At 40.6% G+C, this 19,199-nt stretch overlaps 2 protein-coding genes across 7 annotated transcripts in view; both read right to left on the bottom strand.

Moving 5' to 3' along the window:
• The window catches only part of FHDC1 (FH2 domain containing 1), a 44,111-nt gene extending 37,776 nt beyond the window's left edge, over nt 1-6,335 (bottom strand). Inside the window, exon 1 of one of the 2 annotated variants that reach the window (XM_039700028.1) lies at nt 5,842-6,335. The gene's annotated coding sequence lies outside the window, so the exon portion shown is untranslated. Of the gene's footprint in view, nt 1-1,002; nt 1,019-5,841 lie in introns of those variants that run through there. The other variant, XM_039700027.1, reaches the window with a different exon arrangement.
• Nucleotides 6,336-6,469: 134 nt separating this feature from the next.
• Nucleotides 6,470-19,199, bottom strand: part of ARFIP1 (ADP ribosylation factor interacting protein 1) — a 42,450-nt gene continuing 29,720 nt past the window's right edge. For all 5 annotated transcript variants that reach the window (XM_039700034.1, XM_039700031.1, XM_039700033.1 and 2 more), the window contains 2 exons: nt 17,411-17,585; nt 6,470-8,068 (listed from right to left, as the gene is read on the bottom strand). In XM_039700034.1, the coding sequence (XP_039555968.1) occupies nt 7,913-8,068; nt 17,411-17,585 (331 nt within the window). In that variant the 3' untranslated portion in view covers nt 6,470-7,912. The remainder of the gene's footprint in view (nt 8,069-17,410; nt 17,586-19,199) is intronic.

Below are 19,199 nucleotides of genomic sequence, written 5' to 3'. Positions count from 1 at the left end.
CATGACTGACTCCCTTTAACTCACACCTTAAGTTCTCCCCTGCCCACGTTTCTGTATCAGGCACCCTCCAAGTTCTCATGAGAACAGCGCCGAGCCCAACCACAGCATTTGGGTGTCTGTGTCTCAACAACAACCATACGAAAGGCAAAGGGAGCAACTAGTTGCTGACTGCAGACAGAGAAGCTGCAAACGCCTATAACCATCCCCTGATCTGGCCAAAATCTGCGGGTTACAAAGAACACTCAGCTCACGCTATTCAGCGACACCGCACTTCCTCGCTCCATGCATCCCACACAGCGCCGTGCGGCACCGCGTCCCTGCCAGCCGGCCGGGCCAGGCACGGACCTGCCGGGGCTCGGCCGGGGGCTCCACTCGGGCTGTTTCTTGTTCGGGCTCCCAGGTGCTCGCCGCGCCGCAGGGAAAGGGCTCCCTCGGGAGGAGCCCAGCCGCACCGCCGTGCTCTCCGCCCGCACCAGGTGCCAGGCTGCGGTGCCCTGTGCCGCCGGGACCACCCGAGGGGCCGCGGCAGATCCTTACTCCGTAATTCCCTTCCACCGACGCCGCAGGCCACGGGGCACCGCGGAGGGCGCTGGCGGCTCGGCTGCACCCGGGCTAACACCGCGCCGCTGCCCTGCGGCTCCGCCGGACCCCGGCGCCCGAGACGCGCCCCGGCCCGGTGGGAGCGCCCCGACCCCGCTGTGCCCCGCAGGACGCGGCGGGGGCAGCGCTCGCCCCGCGGGAGAAATCCGGGGACAGCTCCCGGGACAGCGCCCGCCCCACAGCGCGAGCGGAGCGGCGGCAGCGGCTCTCCCGCTGTGTCAGGGGCGGGCCGGGCCCGGGGTCCCGCGGGAAGGGGAGCCCGTCTCCCCGGGAGCGCTCCCTCCTCCTCCGCCTCGGCGAAGGACACACGCAGGAGGGTGGCGACCCCCCTGCACGGCCCGGCCGCGCCCCCCGGCAGCGCGGAGCCCCCGCCCGGCCCGGGGGTCCCCGCGCCCCGCTCACCTCGGCGCCCGNCGGGCGGGGCCGCGGCAGGTGACGGTGACGGCCCCGGGAGCGCCCGGCCGCGGGGCAGCGGGGCCTCGATCCCCCCTCTGTCCGGCCCGCGCCCCCGAAAAGCCCGTGCGGGAGGAGAGCGACCCGCGACGCAGCGCCGGTGCCGCCGCGGCGGCGGACGGAGATGCGCAGTGGCGCCTCCGGGGGTACTGGATCCAAGCCAGCTCCATCGACACATCGTCCGTCCATCCATCATTGCCCGCACGCTGTCACCGCACTCACAGCAACTCTTTCTGCAGGAACAGGACAGCGGTGCTACCGGCAGCGCGCCCGGCTGCAAGGGACGGGCTCCTCTCCACGGCTGAAGCCTTTCGCCCTCTGCCCACCCTCCCGAGCAAGCGCATCCCTCGCTCCATCCCGCATCCCTCACTCCGGCGCTCCCCGCCGGCTCAGCCCTGCAAGCTCGGGGAAAGCAGGCAAGACGGGCCCCTTGTGACTCCCAAAGCGGACGGTGTGAGAAAACCTCAGACGAATTTAAGATGTGATCACGGCCCTGGCTTACAGCGCTCCAGGCAGCAGCGCATGTGAGTTGTGGATGCCCAAAAGCCAAAGTATCATCGACTGATAAGACAGCAAACAAATACAAATGGTTCTAAAATAATTTATCAAGAGATTGAATCCTATGTCTAAAATAAAAACATTTTCCTAGGAAGAGTAAAGGTGAAGAACCTCACTCAAGTCAATTAATAATCAGCCCACACACCCCGACACTACTTTTTACAGAAGGCAAATTCCAAACAGAAACTTTTTCTTTTCTGAGAAAGGAGGGAGGGAGGAAGAAGAAACCTCACTTCCAGTTCTGCTTGATAAGCCACCAGAGCTGAGCACAGGAGAGAGAAAACACCTTGATAGAAGCAGGGGTGAGAAGGCAAAAGCAGCAGGACAAACTCATGTCTTACCTGAGTGTGTAGCGCCTCACCTGCGCTAATAACTCTGCTCAGGTGTTGGGAGGCAGCAACCAGAGGAAGAGTGGGAGACCAGAGGAGGCCTGGAGCCCAGGCCCATGGTTGCAGAGGTTACACCATTCCTGCTCACAGTTCCAGAGATGTGACCTACTGGTCTGGCAGGACAGCCTGCTTTAGTCACCTCAATTTAAAAAAGTAATATTAGAACAAAAGCAAAATTTAAGGAATGTAATGCCAGGACCCAGTCATTTAAGCTGAAAATTCACTGAATGAAAAGAGTCCAACTGCAGTAAAAGGCAATTCCCATCACAGCACACATCTCTGCTTGGCAGGGTTAGCAGCAGCTGGAGAGGACACGCTCAGCTTTGAGCCAGCGTGGACATTCCTCGAGAGTGTCAGGTCAGCCCTGAGGTCATCGGCGAGGAAGCGCTTTGCCGCTTGGACTGTAACTGCTTGTGCTGGAGCCAAAGGGACTTGTTTTCATTGCTGCCAGTCATGAGCACAAATGTTCTCTGGAAAAGACGGAAAGAGCAAGCCAAACAAGAGACTTGCATAACGGCATTGTATTTAAAAAGTCAGAACCCAAACAGGACAGCAGAGGACCTGGGAGCCAGTCCGGATGTGAAGTTAAACTCTTCACTTTTCCTCACCCTGTGGGTTTGTTCTCCCTGAACTTTTCCATAACATGTTAGTAAATTAATTATAAATTTTTAGCTGTTTTTTTTTCACCTAAACATGTAACACTCAACAGGCAAATATTTTGCCCACACGGCTAAAATTAATCTGAGTTATAAACAACTGAAAACTGGTCTTTACAGTAGGAAGTATTAGGCAACTTTAATAATAGGTAGATCAAGTGGCCCCACCTATAATAAACAACAAATGCACCTCCCTAGAACAGATAGCATTTAGATGAGCTGGTATACTACAAAACCAAATCATACTGTTAATTTTTTAAGATTTCAAATTAATTAAATACTCAAGACAGTTTTCAGGATGACTACTTTTTTAAAGGCTTTTTCTTATGAGAAGTAAAAAAACCCTTGTATTTTGTAAACTCCGCTTTTCTTCAGAGCACAGAGCTTCCATTTCTTTAGGATGAACACAAATCTAATGGCTGAACAGATCTAATGGAAATAAAGCAATTTACACCACTTAAAAAAGGTGCCATCTTCATTACAATCCCTCTAGAATTTTACAGAGTTTTGATAAAAGGAAAAATAATTGTGATACTTTTGTCACATTAAAATCAAGTTATATTCGGGCTCAAAATTAGGCACTCTTAGTTACGCTCTCGAAACAAAACCCTGCAATTAATTACTACCATCACATAAAACTAGCATGAGGCATATGCATATGTAAGAAAGGCAAATCAAAACTGAACAGGCACCACTAGTTTTTAGCATTATTTATCACTTAACTGCTTGATTTTACAGTCCTTGGTATTCTTTAAAAGGCAGCAAGATGTATAATTATTTAATTAGCACAGTAAGATACAGTATTCATTAAGTAATAGGAACACACTGCTGATAGCTGAACTGCTCCTGACTGAACCAATGGATTTATGCTGCCATAAACAGCAAGAACAGGGAAAACCTGAACTAAAAAGTTGTTTCAGGTTTATTCTGTTCTATATCTGATCTCTGCACTTAATTAAGAAATGTTATCAGACACACTGTAACCCATCTCAGTCCTACCAACCAGTCTTAGACAGGAACTCTGCAAAGATTCTCCTCATCTCTCCTTCTGCTCCTCCTGGAATATCAAATACTCTCTCTCCTGCAGTAGCTATTCTCTTTAAAACAGATTCTCATCAAAGGATGAGACTGAGTGTATTTGCTCAGAAAACAAAGTTCTGTTCACCTACAGCCTTTATAAAAACTTGAATGCTCATTTTTTGCTGAGAACAAGTACTTTACAGAACTACACCACCAAGAGCAGACAGCACACAATTGTTGCTGCTCCTGCTCCCTTCTTAGACTATTTTTTTTTAAAGAAAGGCAGCTGAAGTGTAAAAGGCAATGCAATGCTTCTGTGCCAGAGCTCTCAGCTACAGGAAACAAAATATTGGCAAACCACAGACTGAGCTTTTCTGTCCAAGGCCACTGCAGTGCAAGGTTCATGCACTGCTGCTCTGCACCTCAGAGCAGGGACCCTGCTGAAAACAGCAACACATCATTTTCCCTTTCCACTGCTTCTCCATCAATGTACGCCCTTCTTCCCCAAGGCAGGCACAAGCCATCCTACCTGCTACTCCTACACCACAGGGTGAGCTGCTTCCTTCACTCCCTTCAGACATGGCCATGATGACAAACATGTGAACACTCCCATGTCCCTGGCCATCTGGTTTCCACACAAGACTCGTGGAAATGAAGAGGAAGGATGTTGGTGAAAACAGGTGCAGAGAGGTGAACAAGAGTGCTGTCACAGATAGAGAACTCTGTTTTCTGTGTATCCCTACCTTTAACACCAGAGCAGCCAGAATGAACACAAAGATGTCAAAGAGAAACAAACAGTAAGAAATGAGAGAAAATAAACCAAGCAGCAGTCAAATCCTCTGTCTAATAAAGATCTTCTAACAAAAAAACCCCTTTCATCTTGACACAGCTTAGCAACAGCTAGCTTGGTTAATTTTAGGGTGGGAGCTACCATAAAATATTATAAGATTCACAACTAATGTAAAAGTTTTTTTTACTAGTACAACTCTTACACCAAGCATGCAACATGGAAAAGATAACCAGACCAAAAAAAACCTCCAAACCTAAAGATAATTGCAGATGAGGAATGCTAAATAATTGCAATAGCTTTCACTTGTTGTAACACCACAACAAGGAACAAGAGCAGATAAGCAAAGCATAAAAAGTGAATATGCCCCCCATTCAGTTCAAAACAGAGTTGAGGCGGACATTTAGCTTTCCTTTTACATTACTTTGATCATTTTTGAAAGGACAGACAGACTAGAGATAAGGTTTCTGGGAAAACCAGTTGACTGAAGATTGAAAAAAAAGCTGTTAATTTAATTATGTTGGTGTGCTACTATATTCTTGCCTGTGTAGATCTCTTTCCAAATAAAAATACAGATATATTTTGTAACCAGAAACATTCTTTGTAAGAGGCTTGTAAAAGCATGAAGTAGGCCAAAGAGCATTTTTAGAGCAAAAAAGCTGTTTGTAGAATTCAGACAAACAAAATAACATGAGCAACAAGTTTCAAACAAGCCAGATAACTTACAGTATGGTCACTGAGAATCAGAACAGCTCCCCAAGTCTCTGGTACAGCAGCTACAACACCATATCTGAAAATGTTACTAATTGCTTTGAGTTCTTCATCCTAAGAAACCTCACATAACACTGTAAGCATTAATGTAACAATTTAACAGAGATTAAATCTGTCACAGACAAGTCTCTACAAGATGGGTATGGCCTCTTTTACAAACAACAAAAACACCCCATCCTGACAACTGTCCACCTAGATAAAGGCCACATTACAACCTTGAGATATTTATAATGCTCATTTGGAAGGATCAGAAAGCCTCACAACCATAATTAATTCCCATTGGAAACGCTGAAGTGTCTTTTCTCTTACAATCTCTTGATCCAAGTTTCTAAATTTGGTTAGCTCTAAAAAGCTAATTTTAAATATAAGATATGAGCTTGAATTATTTCATAAGCATGTGCATTTGAGAAGTGACAAAGAAAGCTACAGTACTACAGCAGGCTACTATCAGTTTAATAACTTATTGACCAGTTGAAGAGACAACCCTCCTCACTGAGGCTACCCATTAGAACAATTGCTTTGCTGAGCAAAATGGAAGCAATTCTTCCTTCCCCCAGTATTAAACAATACACAGACAGGTTTTAGCAAGTAATCTCTTTGCACCCACCTTTTCTTCCAGGTGAAGAGACTCCAGCAGTTTCAAGCCATTGCAAAAGTTTGAGGATTGCACAATGCCACATTGGTCAGTCTTTCTTAAGGCAACTGCAGACTCAAGTTCACTCTTACCATTTCTGACAGGTGAGTTCCTTCTGAGTAGCAGCGATCCGAGGCAGGAGACACATGAATCTCAGGGAGAAACCAAGAGCACAGGTTCCTTATGTGCTCTTTTCCTACAGTGTTCTGAAAGCTCAATACTTCAGTTGTAGTCAGTGGGTTTGCATTCTTCACCCCTGCAATAATGCACTTCCCAGTTCAACCCTACAGTCACTCAGCTCACTTTCCTTGCACCCTCGTACCACACGTGTGCCAGGATTCAGTGGAAGTCAATGGCTTCATAAGAACTGTAAATAAGATTTAATTTCCTTCAGAAGTTCAAGTTGAAAACCACATATATTAAAAGATTTGTTTCACTATGGATTTACTTTCCAGCTGAACTTGCCCACTGTTAAAATAGCATCACTACGTAACACTGCTTTGAGAGATATTCCTGGGCAGGGGTGACAACTCACAAAAACAGGACTAAGCTTTCACTGGAGAAGCTCCCTTCTACTTTTAACCATCACAAGTCAAGAAAGTTTGACTGCAAACATATTTAATATGAATACAAAATTCACAGAGGATATACATTCTAGGGAACGTAATTGAGCTATTACAAGAGATTCTGACAGAACAAAAACATAAAGAAGGTTCTGTCAGGCCAAGAATTTAATGAGGAATGATTAAAAAGTCTGATTTACAGTTACATTACAGTTGTGTTAAACACAGAAAACTTTAGAATGTCAGCTGAAAGGCATTTGAACGTACAGTACATAAATCATACAATCCACACCATTGTAAATAACATATTTGAAGTATTTCATTTTACTTAACATAACATAAAGCAACATAACATGTGCAAATGAGGACTCCAATATATTGAATTTAAAATGTCTATGATAAAATTGACATATAATTTTACATTTAAGGACTACAGAAATGATGAAGAAATTAAAAATGTGTCCTCCATTTTACTCCCATTACCAAAGTATGCTTTTCAATTAAACAGAAAAAACATACTGGCCTGATTTCCTCTCACAGTCATACCTGCCCATGAAGTTTAGCTAAAGCTTTAACTTGCTCTAAGTGTACAATGACACAGCATTTACACGGTCGTCTTCCCCTTGTTGGGGACTGACAAACTGTTACATGAAAGGGTTCTTAGATTATGTACACTGGTGGAAAATATTATCTTATAAAAAGGCACATACCTGTGATTTAAGGCTAGTACGGTATTTTTTTCATAGAGAAAGAAACATTTTAAATGAAATTAGTAAATTTAATGGTTGGCCTCACTCAGCAAACCACTTGGTGCAAAGCAAAAACGTGTGCTCAGAAGCCTCAGACTGACAGTGATTCTTGCTTTAGTGTTTTTTTGGTTTTTTTTAACCCTTTGATGGAAAGGTACATAATTAAAAAAGGCATTTGCTGCAATTCCACTTGTCAATGAGCCATCTGCTACTGCTGCCTTATATGCAGATATTACATATAGGCTTTATAGTATTCATCAGCAAAATAGTCTTTTAACTGTCTCCTTTTTTTAAAAGTCATACGAAAATTACTAAAGATGTTTTCTATATTCATCTATAAAATACCAGATGTTGGTACAAATCATGTAAACTTCCATTTGCAAATATTTTGACTAGCCACCAAAATACCAGAAATCACAAGCATCATTTGTCAGTGCAAATCTATAATAGTTTTGTTTCCCCTCCCTCTTTCCCTCCCCTATCCCAATTACAGAAATAACTGCCAACCTTTACATACAAAAGGAGTGTTCTATATTGGAAATTACAGAAATCATGTTTGGTTACCTTAAAGTCACCCACTTTCCTATCAAATTCAGTTTTACAGTATTATAAAAGGGGAAAAAATTTAAAGCTGTCCGTTCAAGAATCACAACAGTCCTTCAACCCCAACCCTTAATTATTGTCAGATTTAAAGAATTTTAGGTTAACATTGGGTCCTCTTCTATGATCTAATTACTGTTCTTCAAGCCAGGATGGGGCATCTGCTCCAGGAGTTTTCAATTTGATGTGGAACTGTTTAAGTGTCTGTTCAAGCTGCTTTTGATTGCCAGCAAAGTACGCCGCAATGGCATTGTGGAACAGAACAAGCTGATTGTGCAATACCTTCACCTGCAGGCAAGGAGAGAGACATTAAGAGGAGGCTGATGTTAACATCATCGCAGGTCAGCTATAAAGAAATAGGTGTATTTGAAATGCTCACACTTCCTATAGATTTATTTAACAAAAGCTTAAAAATACAGATACGAAAGGCAAATATGAATTTCTGTAACATTAAAGTGATTCAGAGTTTTCATAAAGTGTGTTTAACAGTCAAAACCAACTCAGCATACACAGAGCAAACACAATTCACTAAACAGCATAATGTTATCAAATATCAAACACTTGATTACAAGTACTTGATGCCTTGAAATTAGATGCCAAACCTCTAAGATACGTGCCTGCAGGCCAAATGGACCTTCCTCCCTGAAACAGTACATGGCAAGGGCATTATCTGAGTGTACAGTTCATGCACTGCCCCCCTTGCAGAGAGTTGCTGCTTTCCAGCTCACGGACACCTAAATGAAATTAAACTGCTGCTTTTCTCCCAGCAATATTTCTTGCCTGTAATATCTCCTGTAACACAGGATTATTTACAGCACTTTGACAATATCTTGACTCTAACATTTGTGAAAAGTAGTCATGAAATACACCTGTCCCAGCAGCAACCAAAACCTGGGCAGAAGAGCACAAGGGCAGCTGGAGGGCACCACTCTTTTTCTCTATGATAACAAGCTGCAGCCACAGTGATGAAGTCGAAGTTAAGCAAATGTTACATTTCCATCCTAGCACACCAGGAAACCTGAAGCTGTGAATGGACAGCAGTATGCTCAAAGGCATCTGTCCAGTTTCTCCTGCAGCCAAACCCTTCTCATTCTTGAGTATACTCTCAGCCCAGCACCACCTTACTCTTGTGTCAGACCCCAAATCCCTGTGGTGATGGCCCTGTACCTGTTTCCAGCCTACAAGGCTGAGCTCAGCAGCAGGCAGCCAACATAGAAGGGAACAGAGGAACAAGGTGGCTGAGTGAGCCCCAAAGCAAGATGTGGGAGGTAACAGATGAAGCTTTCTCTACTGAAATTTTAGATCACTGTCTCATTTCTCAATCCAAAGGGGACAGTTTACTTCTGTCATGCTGGGAATCAAAACTGTCCTTGGGCAGGTTTGGCCTATGCCTACCAGTGGGCCATGACTGTTTTAACAGGTTGTTTTGTTATTGGCTACTGTGCTCCTCTGAAATGCATGCAACTCAAAAAAAAAACCAACACCTTATCTTCTTCATTTAATGAAAGATCTCTAATTAAACCCCTCACCATTATATCTGACATGCTATGACACCCGAAGAGTGCAACATTTACTAAGGAATGTAATAAATATATTTTAAAAATTCCTTGAGAATAAAGGGCTGAGAATGTGTGTGTGCATCCCTGCAGGAATATATAAAAATTCTGCACAGAATTAAAATTTCTGATTATATAATTTTTTTTTAAACTGAATAGACTCAATTCAAAAAATAAGTGATAACCTCTTCTTTGCTGGCCCAAATTTACAACTAAGTTGCTTTGACAATCTGAAAACTGGAACCCCTATGTCTTCTATGTTTCCCCTAATAATTCAGATATACATACCAAAGAATAGGCTTTTTGTCTCATTAACGGTGTAAAATGATATTTTATTCCACCAAAAGGCTCTCCAAGAAAATACATGAGAAGTGTAAATGGTTAGAAAGGAATTCCCCATTATACCTTTAGACAACTTTTTTTTCATTTACAGAAGAATTTACAAAATTTATCACATACAGACATTTAACACCTAGGAGACATAGGATTTGGCTTACTACACTTGTTGAAACAGAGTTAAAACTATTTTTTGACTCATAAAAGGTAGCCTCTTCTTCAGTTTGTGTGGGCAGACAGGAATATAAACATATGTTTTTTTCATCTATAAAAATGTTAATTACCAAAATATTACACTTTATAAGCGGAAAATGTCACAACAACATAAAGGGTTTGCTTTTAAAAGTTCAGATAGAAAGCACAGTGCTTTTTTTGAGCTGATTCTTTCATCACTGACATGTAAGACTTCATGCAATCCCATCCAGGAAGTCTACAGAGAAGTACACTCACTGTTATAGCATATTATTAAAATGCTACAACAGTTTTACTCATACAGTTTATAGGAACTCAAATAAAACAGGTAACAAACCTCCCCTCCCAGACCAAGTTCATCAGTCTGAGACTATATTTGGTATTTCGTTAGCCTAGCTTTTAACATAAACGTTCTGTGAACAGCCCCAAAAATCTTCTGATAATTTTAAAAATTCAGTCAGGCCTAGGCTCAAGGATGTGTGCGTGTACACACACAGAGGCAGGAACTGACAGTGTACAGGTAGATAATCTGGATTGAAAAAATATGGTTTGTTTTGAAGGTATTTTTTTAACTACTAAAGCTACTTCATTGTATGAGGTTCTATACCCTAGATGATTGTGGTATAAATTTCATGAGTGTTACCAAACTGGTTTCAGAGGTTCAAAGTGTTACAACTTCTACTCTCCGCCTCCAGAAGCTGATTGCTAAGTGAATCCCCAAGTGATGGTGGGATCTTCTTTTCCACATCTTCATTCAAGTAACTTGAAAATAAAATTTTTCTAGAAAAAGACCACTTAAACTGTCTGACACTGTACAAAGAAGCTCTATTATGAAGCAGCAGCCAGCAAAGAAGAAGAAGCTGTAACACCTCAAAATACCCAATGTCCACACCAAAACCATCTGCAACCACAGCTAAGGACTGGACCCCAACAATTCATTTAAAACCAAGTTCGTTTACCCACTCTTCCATTGAAATAACCTTGCTCCAACTTGGGGAATGGGTAAGTATCTCACCCACTCCCATATCCAGTCACTGATTGCAACTTCTACACTGTATTTCACCTTAGCCCTCTGTTGGCAAAACATTCATGCAGATATGCAGTCAGCTGGATCAGAGAACAGATCTAGATTAAAATTAAGCAGACAACAATGTATCTGCTTTGACCTGGATCAGTTCCCCAATCTGATTCTCTACACAGCTGCAAAAACACTTTCATAAACACTAGAGGGAAGGCAGTGGGGGAAAAGGGGGGAAATGAAGGGATCACATTCTTTTTGCATCAAAGCCTTGAAACAATTGTCAGATTGCAGCAGTAAAGGCCAACTCTTGATCACCAAGCTGTAGCAGAGATTCCAGGAAAGAAGTGTTTGAAGATTTGCCTCAATCAAAAAATGCTAATGGTATGCTGCTAAAATAGAGGTTCCAATGTATGATTAACATAGATGTCAAAAAGCCATCATGCTTTACAGTTGAACAGTTAAAATCTTTGTCAATTAACTACATATACCTATTTGTTCCTAACAATAAGCAGAGTAAGCACTCCGTAATACAACTGGCACACATATCACAAAACAAAAAAGAAACATTGTGGATAAGCACAAAAACCTACATGTAGACTCATCCTACACAGGAGACTTAAGTGTCATATATAGAAGATACTGTAGGTCGGATTTGATTTTTCACATGGAATGCTCCTAATGTTTCAGTTCTTTCTAAATATTGCCCTCTTTCCCCACCACCCTCTGAACATTGCATTTTCTGTGGCACAGTAAGTGCATATTTCTTTACACCCTCCTCATTCAGCCTGTTTCAGCCATTTCAATGACCCTCACAACCATCATAATCCTTTCTCCTAGCTATCTTAATTTGAAGGTACTCAGTCTAAATAGTTTCCTCATCTGGGTCTCCACTGGACTGCAGATTGCTTTCATTTATAGAAGCAAGCATTTAAGACTCAAACTCCTGAAGCAGAATTCACAGAAGTGCAGTCATTTTCTTTCTCTACATAGAATGGTATTTGACATTTCTCAAGTGCATCCAAGAGTAAGAGGGTTTTTTACTCAAAATGACAAAACCTTCTAAAACTGTTTTCAGAAATTACAGAAATTTTTGAGCTAAGAACAGCCCATCACCCTTATTTAAAAAAATAACTATTTATAAGACACAGATTTTGAATGCAACTATTATTATAATCATCAGCAAGTGCTACAAACTTCTACAGAACTCTATCAGCTGGGGATAGCGCTAATAAAACTTTGTATCAGCAATAAGAAAAATGAGTTCTAACTTCAGATCAAATGCTGTAATAAAAGTCAATAGAAATCTTGTGTATCTTGGTTTTACAGAAACTTGCAATTCAAGCTATACTGTAAATGCAGCTCTCTGAGCCTTTGAGGGCTTTTAATTGAAATATTAGCATATGAACCGAGGAGAACAGGCACAAAGAGACTGCAAACATGTGATGCCTTTTCCCCATATAGGGAAAACCTAGATAGGGCCTTCTAGATTATGGGTTCTTTGGTGACATTTGCAGCACCACAGACCAACAGGAGCCCACCAGCCAGTTAAACTGGCTTCAGAGGTTCTTTGCAGCATCATTTACTAGGAACACACTGCTGATAGCTGAACTGCTCCTGACTGAACCAATGGATTTATGCTGCCATAAACAGCAAGAACAGGGAAAACCTGAACTAAAAAGTTGTTTCAGGTTTATTCTGTTCTATATCTGATCTCTGCACTTAATTAAGAAATGTTATCAGACACACTGTAACCCATCTCAGTCCTACCAACCAGTCTTAGACAGGAACTCTGCAAAGATTCTCCTCATCTTTCCTTCTGCTCCTCCTGGAATATCAAATACTCTCTCTCCTGCAGTAGCTATTCTCTTTAAAACAGATTCTCATCAAAGGATGAGACTGAGTGTATTTGCTCAGAAAACAAAGTTCTGTTCACCTACAGCCTTTATAAAAACTTGAATGCTCATTTTTTGCTGAGAACAAGTACTTTACAGAACTATACCACCAAGAGCAGACAGCACACAATTTGTCAGCTGGATCAGAGAACAGATCTAGATTAAAATTAAGCAGACAACAACGTATCTGCTTTGACCTGGATCAGTTCCCCAATCTGATTCTCTACACAGCTGCAAAAACACTTTCATAAACACTAGAGGGAAGGCAATGGGGGAAAAGGGGGGAATGAAGGGATGACATTTTTTTTGCATCAAAGCCTTGAAACAATTGTCAGATTGCAGCAGTAAAGGCCAACTCTTGATCACCAAGCTGTAGCAGAGATTCCAGGAAAGAAGTGTTTGAAGATTTGCCTCAATCAAAAAATGCTAATGGTATGCTGCTAAAATAGAGGTTCCAATGTATGATTAACATAGATGTCAAAAAGCCATCATGCTTTACAGTTGAACAGTTAAAATCTTTGTCAATTAACTACATATACCTATTTGTTCCTAACAATAAGCAGAGTAAGCACTCCGTAATACAACTGGCACACGTATCACAAAACAAAAAAGAAACATTGTGGATAAGCACAAAAACCTACATGTAGACTCATCCTACACAGGAGACTTAAGTGTCATATATAGAAGATACTGTAGGTCGGATTTGATTTTTCACATGGAATGCTCCTAATGTTTCAGTTCTTTCTAAATATTGCCCTCTTTCCCCACCTCCCTCTGAACATTGCATTTTCTGTGGCACAGTAAGTGCATATTTCTTTACACCCTCCTCATTCAGCCTGTTTCAGCCATTTCAATGACCCTCACAACCATCATAATCCTTTCTCCTAGCTATCTTAATTTGAAGGTACTCAGTCTAAATAGTTTCCTCATCTGGGTCTCCACTGGACTGCAGATTGCTTTCATTTATAGAAGCAAGCATTTAAGACTCAAACTCCTGAAGCAGAATTCACAGAAGTGCAGTCATTTTCTTTCTCTACATAGAATGGTATTTGACATTTCTCAAGTGCATCCAAGAGTAAGAGGGTTTTTTACTCAAAATGACAAAACCTTCTAAAACTGTTTTCAGAAATTACAGAAATTTTTGAGCTAAGAACAGCCCATCACCCTTATTTAAAAAAATAACTATTTATAAGACACAGATTTTGAATGCAACTATTATTATAATCATCAGCAAGTGCTACAAACTTCTACAGAACTCTATCAGCTGGGGATAGCGCTAATAAAACTTTGTATCAGCAATAAGAAAAATGAGTTCTAACTTCAGATCAAATGCTGTAATAAAAGTCAATAGAAATCTTGTGTATCTTGGTTTTACAGAAACTTGCAATTCCAGCTATACTGTAAATGCAGCTCTCTGAGCCTTTGAGGGCTTTTAATTGAAATATTAGCATATGAACCGAGGAGAACAGGCACAAAGAGACTGCAAACATGTGATGCCTTTTCCCCATATAGGGAAAACCTAGATAGGGCCTTCTAGATTATGGGTTCTTTGGTGACATTTGCAGCACCACAGACCAACAGGAGCCCACCAGCCAGTTAAACTGGCTTCAGAGGTTCTTTGCAGCATCATTTACTAGGAACACACTGCTGATAGCTGAACTGCTCCTGACTGAACCAATGGATTTATGCTGCCATAAACAGCAAGAACAGGGAAAACCTGAACTAAAAAGTTGTTTCAGGTTTATTCTGTTCTATATCTGATCTCTGCACTTAATTAAGAAATGTTATCAGACACACTGTAACCCATCTCAGTCCTACCAACCAGTCTTAGACAGGAACTCTGCAAAGATTCTCCTCATCTCTCCTTCTGCTCCTCCTGGAATATCAAATACTCTCTCTCCTGCAGTAGCTATTCTCTTTAAAACAGATTCTCATCAAAGGATGAGACTGAGTGTATTTGCTCAGAAAACAAAGTTCTGTTCACCTACAGCCTTTATAAAAACTTGAATGCTCATTTTTTGCTGAGAACAAGTACTTTACAGAACTACACCACCAAGAGCAGACAGCACACAATTGTTGCTGCTCCTGCTCCCTTCTTACACTTTTTTTTTTAGAAAGGCAGCTGAAGTGTAAAAGGCAATGCAATGCTTCTGTGCCAGAGCTCTCAGCTACAGGAAACAAAATATTGGCAAACCACAGACTGAGCTTTTCTGTCCAAGGCCACTGCAGTGCAAGGTTCATGCACTGCTGCTCTGCACCTCAGAGCAGGGACCCTGCTGAAAACAGCAACACATCATTTTCCCTTTCCACTGCTTCTCCATCAATGTACGCCCTTCTTCCCCAAGGCAGGCACAAGCCATCCTACCTGCTACTCCTACACCACAGGGTGAGCTGCTTCCTTCACTCCCTTCAAATATGGCCATGATGACACAATGTCATCTTACACAATAAACAGAAAAAAGGAAAATAAAACGTGCCTCAGAAAAGCTCTCAGCAGATAATTATATTTAAGCCAATACTGAAGTGTAAAGGAAGTCCTTTCTATAGCTCATTTGGGAACAAAATTACACACACCCTTTAGTAAATATTTTTACATCTCTAATGTCAAAACTGAGAAATGTCAGCCACTGATAAAAAGGCCTAAGCATGTGAGATTCCCTACTGTATTAATCTAAAAGGCAGGAAGGAAAAAACAATCTCTTTCAGAAACAATTTGTAGGCTGTGACTGGTAACAGGATGCTTGGTCTAATTCAAGACTGTCACTAGGAAGAAAACTTCTTCAGTGTTTCCTAAACTATCTAATTTAGTTTAAATAATTATGGAAATGTGTTTTGTACAAGGTAGAAATAAAATGCTTTTGGCTCTGAAACCTTCCTATACATATAAACATAAATTTATAAGTGTGTTATATAGATGATGGAAACCATGAGGAAGCAGGGTAAGTTCTATTTTAAACTAATTTGAACTTAAGCATCAAAATTCCTGTACAGATATGAGTTGGAATGATGAAACCATTTTAACAGAGGTACATTGTAGTGGTAGCAAATAATTTACTAAGTTATTAAAAGAACAAAACAAAGATGGGGAGAGCAGGAAGACACCTTCAGCATACCTGTTTTTAATCTAGCACAGTTTTAAAATCCAGTTCTCAGGAGCATTTTCTGATTTAAGAATCAGTATCAGCATTTCGATTAGACTTCAGCTTTTTCAAGGAAAGTAATTTCAATATGAATTTTTTTCAATCCTTTTATTTTCCAGTTTTTTCAGCAAGAACCAGAAGTACAGTCAGGCCAACGCCAATTCAGTCACCTGATGATCTGGTCCATCACAAAGCCAACTTTTGCTGGCTATGTGATTCCAGGCCAGGGAGTCCTAAGGCAGATGCCTGTATGAAAGAACAGTGCTCAGGAGCTATGTTTTAAGCATATATTATTTTGGAAACCAGAAAATTTGCTTATTTTCTCAACCTTTTTCTTATCATCTGTTCATGGTTCATGTTTCTTCCCTGAGCCTCATCTTTATTTTAAGAAGCTGATGCAACTGAATATGTGACAACATATACAAGAATACAAAATAATAATCTATTTGAATTGGTTTAACTTGTCCCTATGATTTTTCCTTTAAATTTTCCTCCTTTCCAGGCAAGGAGCATGGTTTGCTATGTTAATCTGGGGCCAGTCATGTATTCTTTGACAGGCTGTTACCCGTGTTTAAATTTTCAAAATACGTTAATCAACTCATACTGAAAATGTTAACCCACTGATAATGTTAACCCTGGATAAACTGACAACTATCTCCTATGTAAGCTTTAATCACATTTTCCTTCCTCTGAAGACATAAGAAATATAGCCACACATAATTATAACCATCTCATTTACCATGAGTATGAACAAAAATCAGATCTTGAAAGACCATAATTTTCACATCTAATTAGAGACAATTTTAAAGGACATATTTATCAAAGAAAGGACAGTTTGAAAGTTTTGTATGGCATGTTTATTTCTGCCTGGTAGAATAAGAAGGGTAAGAATCCCATCATTAAGAGGATATGGATGAAATGGTAAGGTTGAAATAAATGCAGAAAACCCCCCCTCACCCTACAAACCAACAGTTCAAGAATCCTGTTGTAAATTAAGAAACTATAATGGCATTAATTATAGAAAGTATTATTTCTCAGTTCAAAGTCTTAAAGAAAGCTCAATTTTGAAGAAGCATCTTCATAGTTCTGTCACTTTCTTTGTGCCTAACCTCCATGACAATGTTGCCAAACGTACTTATTACTTTGAATATTAAATCAGTAATTATGTGACTCATTTAACCATTAAATGTGGTACACTGGAAAAAGGGAATGTTTTTGCAAACTTGAAACCTCCCATATCAACAAGAAACTTACTGCCACAATGCTTGTTATTTGTAGCTGGAGCAGCTTGATTAGGGACTTCTAAAGCTGCTTGTTCTATAAGTGTGTCCCCCAGTGATACAGCAAGAATTCAGAAAATTCAGCTCATTTTCCTTGCTAGCTCTACTTCTAAATGAATACACATTTCAAGATGTAACAACTTAAAGTAAATCTTCAAAGCAGTAACTTGTAGAACAAAACTCCTAATCATAACATGAGAAGTAGTAGCTTACCTTATTTTCTTCCAAAAATTTCAATTTTATAGATACATCATTACGCATTTTGTCATATTTCTCTTTATGCACTTGAAACAACTGCTGTGATTGTTCAATCTTTGGCAGAGTGTTTGCATCACGAGGGCCAAGATTCAGCTCTTCCAGGTCTGTTCGATAAGCATCGTATTCAATCCTGGGAAGAAAGAGGAAAAGAGAAAGAACCACCATCTAAGGGCAGTGCCTCAAAATTGACCTCACTTATAAGTCCAAGTACAACAGAAATTGGACAAAAGAGTTAAGTACAGGGAAAAAAACCCAAAACCAACAACAACAGCAACAAAAAAACAAACCTGGGCAACTTTTTTCCTCCCTCCTCCTATTTATCAAGCACACTGTATAAAACTGCCTCAACAAGCACCCTCCCTTTTCTGTTCCTGTCTCAGCCCCTCTGTTTTGTACAGGCTTCAGTAGTCAGAGCTTCTTCTGAGACATCTCAACCTACTAACCCAGAAACAGCTAGCAAATATTTTTCAGGTCATTCTTCTGCTGTTGAATCAGTTCACTGGAGAGTTTGTGTTGAAAGTAAGAGGCACATGAAGAGCATAACGCCCCCTTCAAGCAGATGTTTGAGGAACAGGTCACTTACACCAAACTCTGACCTAAAGCATTTTCAGCATGCTCCAGGCTGCTCCATGTGCATTAATCGGACAGTTTCATAGCTCTTCCACAAATACTCTTCTGAGAACTTGTCTGTCCTACAGAAAAACAGACTGCAAAAAGATGGTGCAGCCCTGCCCAAAGCATCACTCTTCCTTCCATACTTTTCTGTAGTTGTCAAATAATGGAACCTAGCACATCCACCTATTTTAATGGGACAAACCACACTACTTTTGGCCTTTTAAACATGCTTTCTTATAGATATTTCTTTAACTGGAAGCCAATCAGGATTAAAAACTGGTTATAATCCACAATTTTCAGTTCATGTAACTGCTCAAAAGAAAAATACAAACTTTTCGGAGGTAAAAGGAGTAATATTCACAGGGCTCCTCCTCCTGATTCTCACTGCCACTATGATTGAGGATTTATATGTAATTTATGGCTTAATTTCTAAAAGGAAACCATTAAACTTACAGAGATCTGACAGAAGAGGGGAACAGATGAATGCTCAAGTGCAACTGGGAACAGGAAAGAAGAGGCACAGAAATAAACGCGACCTATTTTCACAGTGCAAAATGATGGACTGGCCGTGTCAGTGAAGAACCTTTATAATTTATTTGACTTATTAAAATGGAAAAATGTTTGATATCTTTAGTGAACAGAAAGGGAAAGCAATAAAGGTATTTCAGGAGGGAAGAACCATATATTGAAAATGACTGACAAGAACAGTTGCAGCAGATGTATTTTGCATAAATTTTCCAGGAGATACCTGGATGTATGAACCAATTTTTTTTTTTCCAAAATACATGTAAAAAATAAAGCAATACTATATCTACACATTAATTCTACCTTTCATGCCTTTGAAAGTTTACCTAAATATCAAAACAATAACCTACTATGTTGTTCAAAAATAAGCATTAGAACAGAACAATTAAAAAAGAGGGGGAAATTCAAAACTCCAGCAGTTTGCAATTTTGGGCCTAAAAAAACCCAAATATCACAAAAAATTATATGTATAAACTACATCTTTTGTCAAATTAAAAAAAAAAAGCACTTTATTGTGGTAAGTGAAAGAAAGTCAGAATGGAATCACTCATCAGAAAGAGCTACAAGTCCCTGACAGCAAAAAGGAACCCAGCTTTAGAATACT

Source organism: Passer montanus, unplaced genomic scaffold (genome assembly GCF_014805655.1).
Source record: "Passer montanus isolate IOZ18808 unplaced genomic scaffold, ASM1480565v1 scaffold14, whole genome shotgun sequence".
In the NCBI taxonomy this organism is placed as follows: domain Eukaryota; kingdom Metazoa; phylum Chordata; class Aves; order Passeriformes; family Passeridae; genus Passer; species Passer montanus.
Note: the sequence above shows the minus strand (reverse complement) of the source record. Positions and strands in the feature narration are given on the sequence as shown.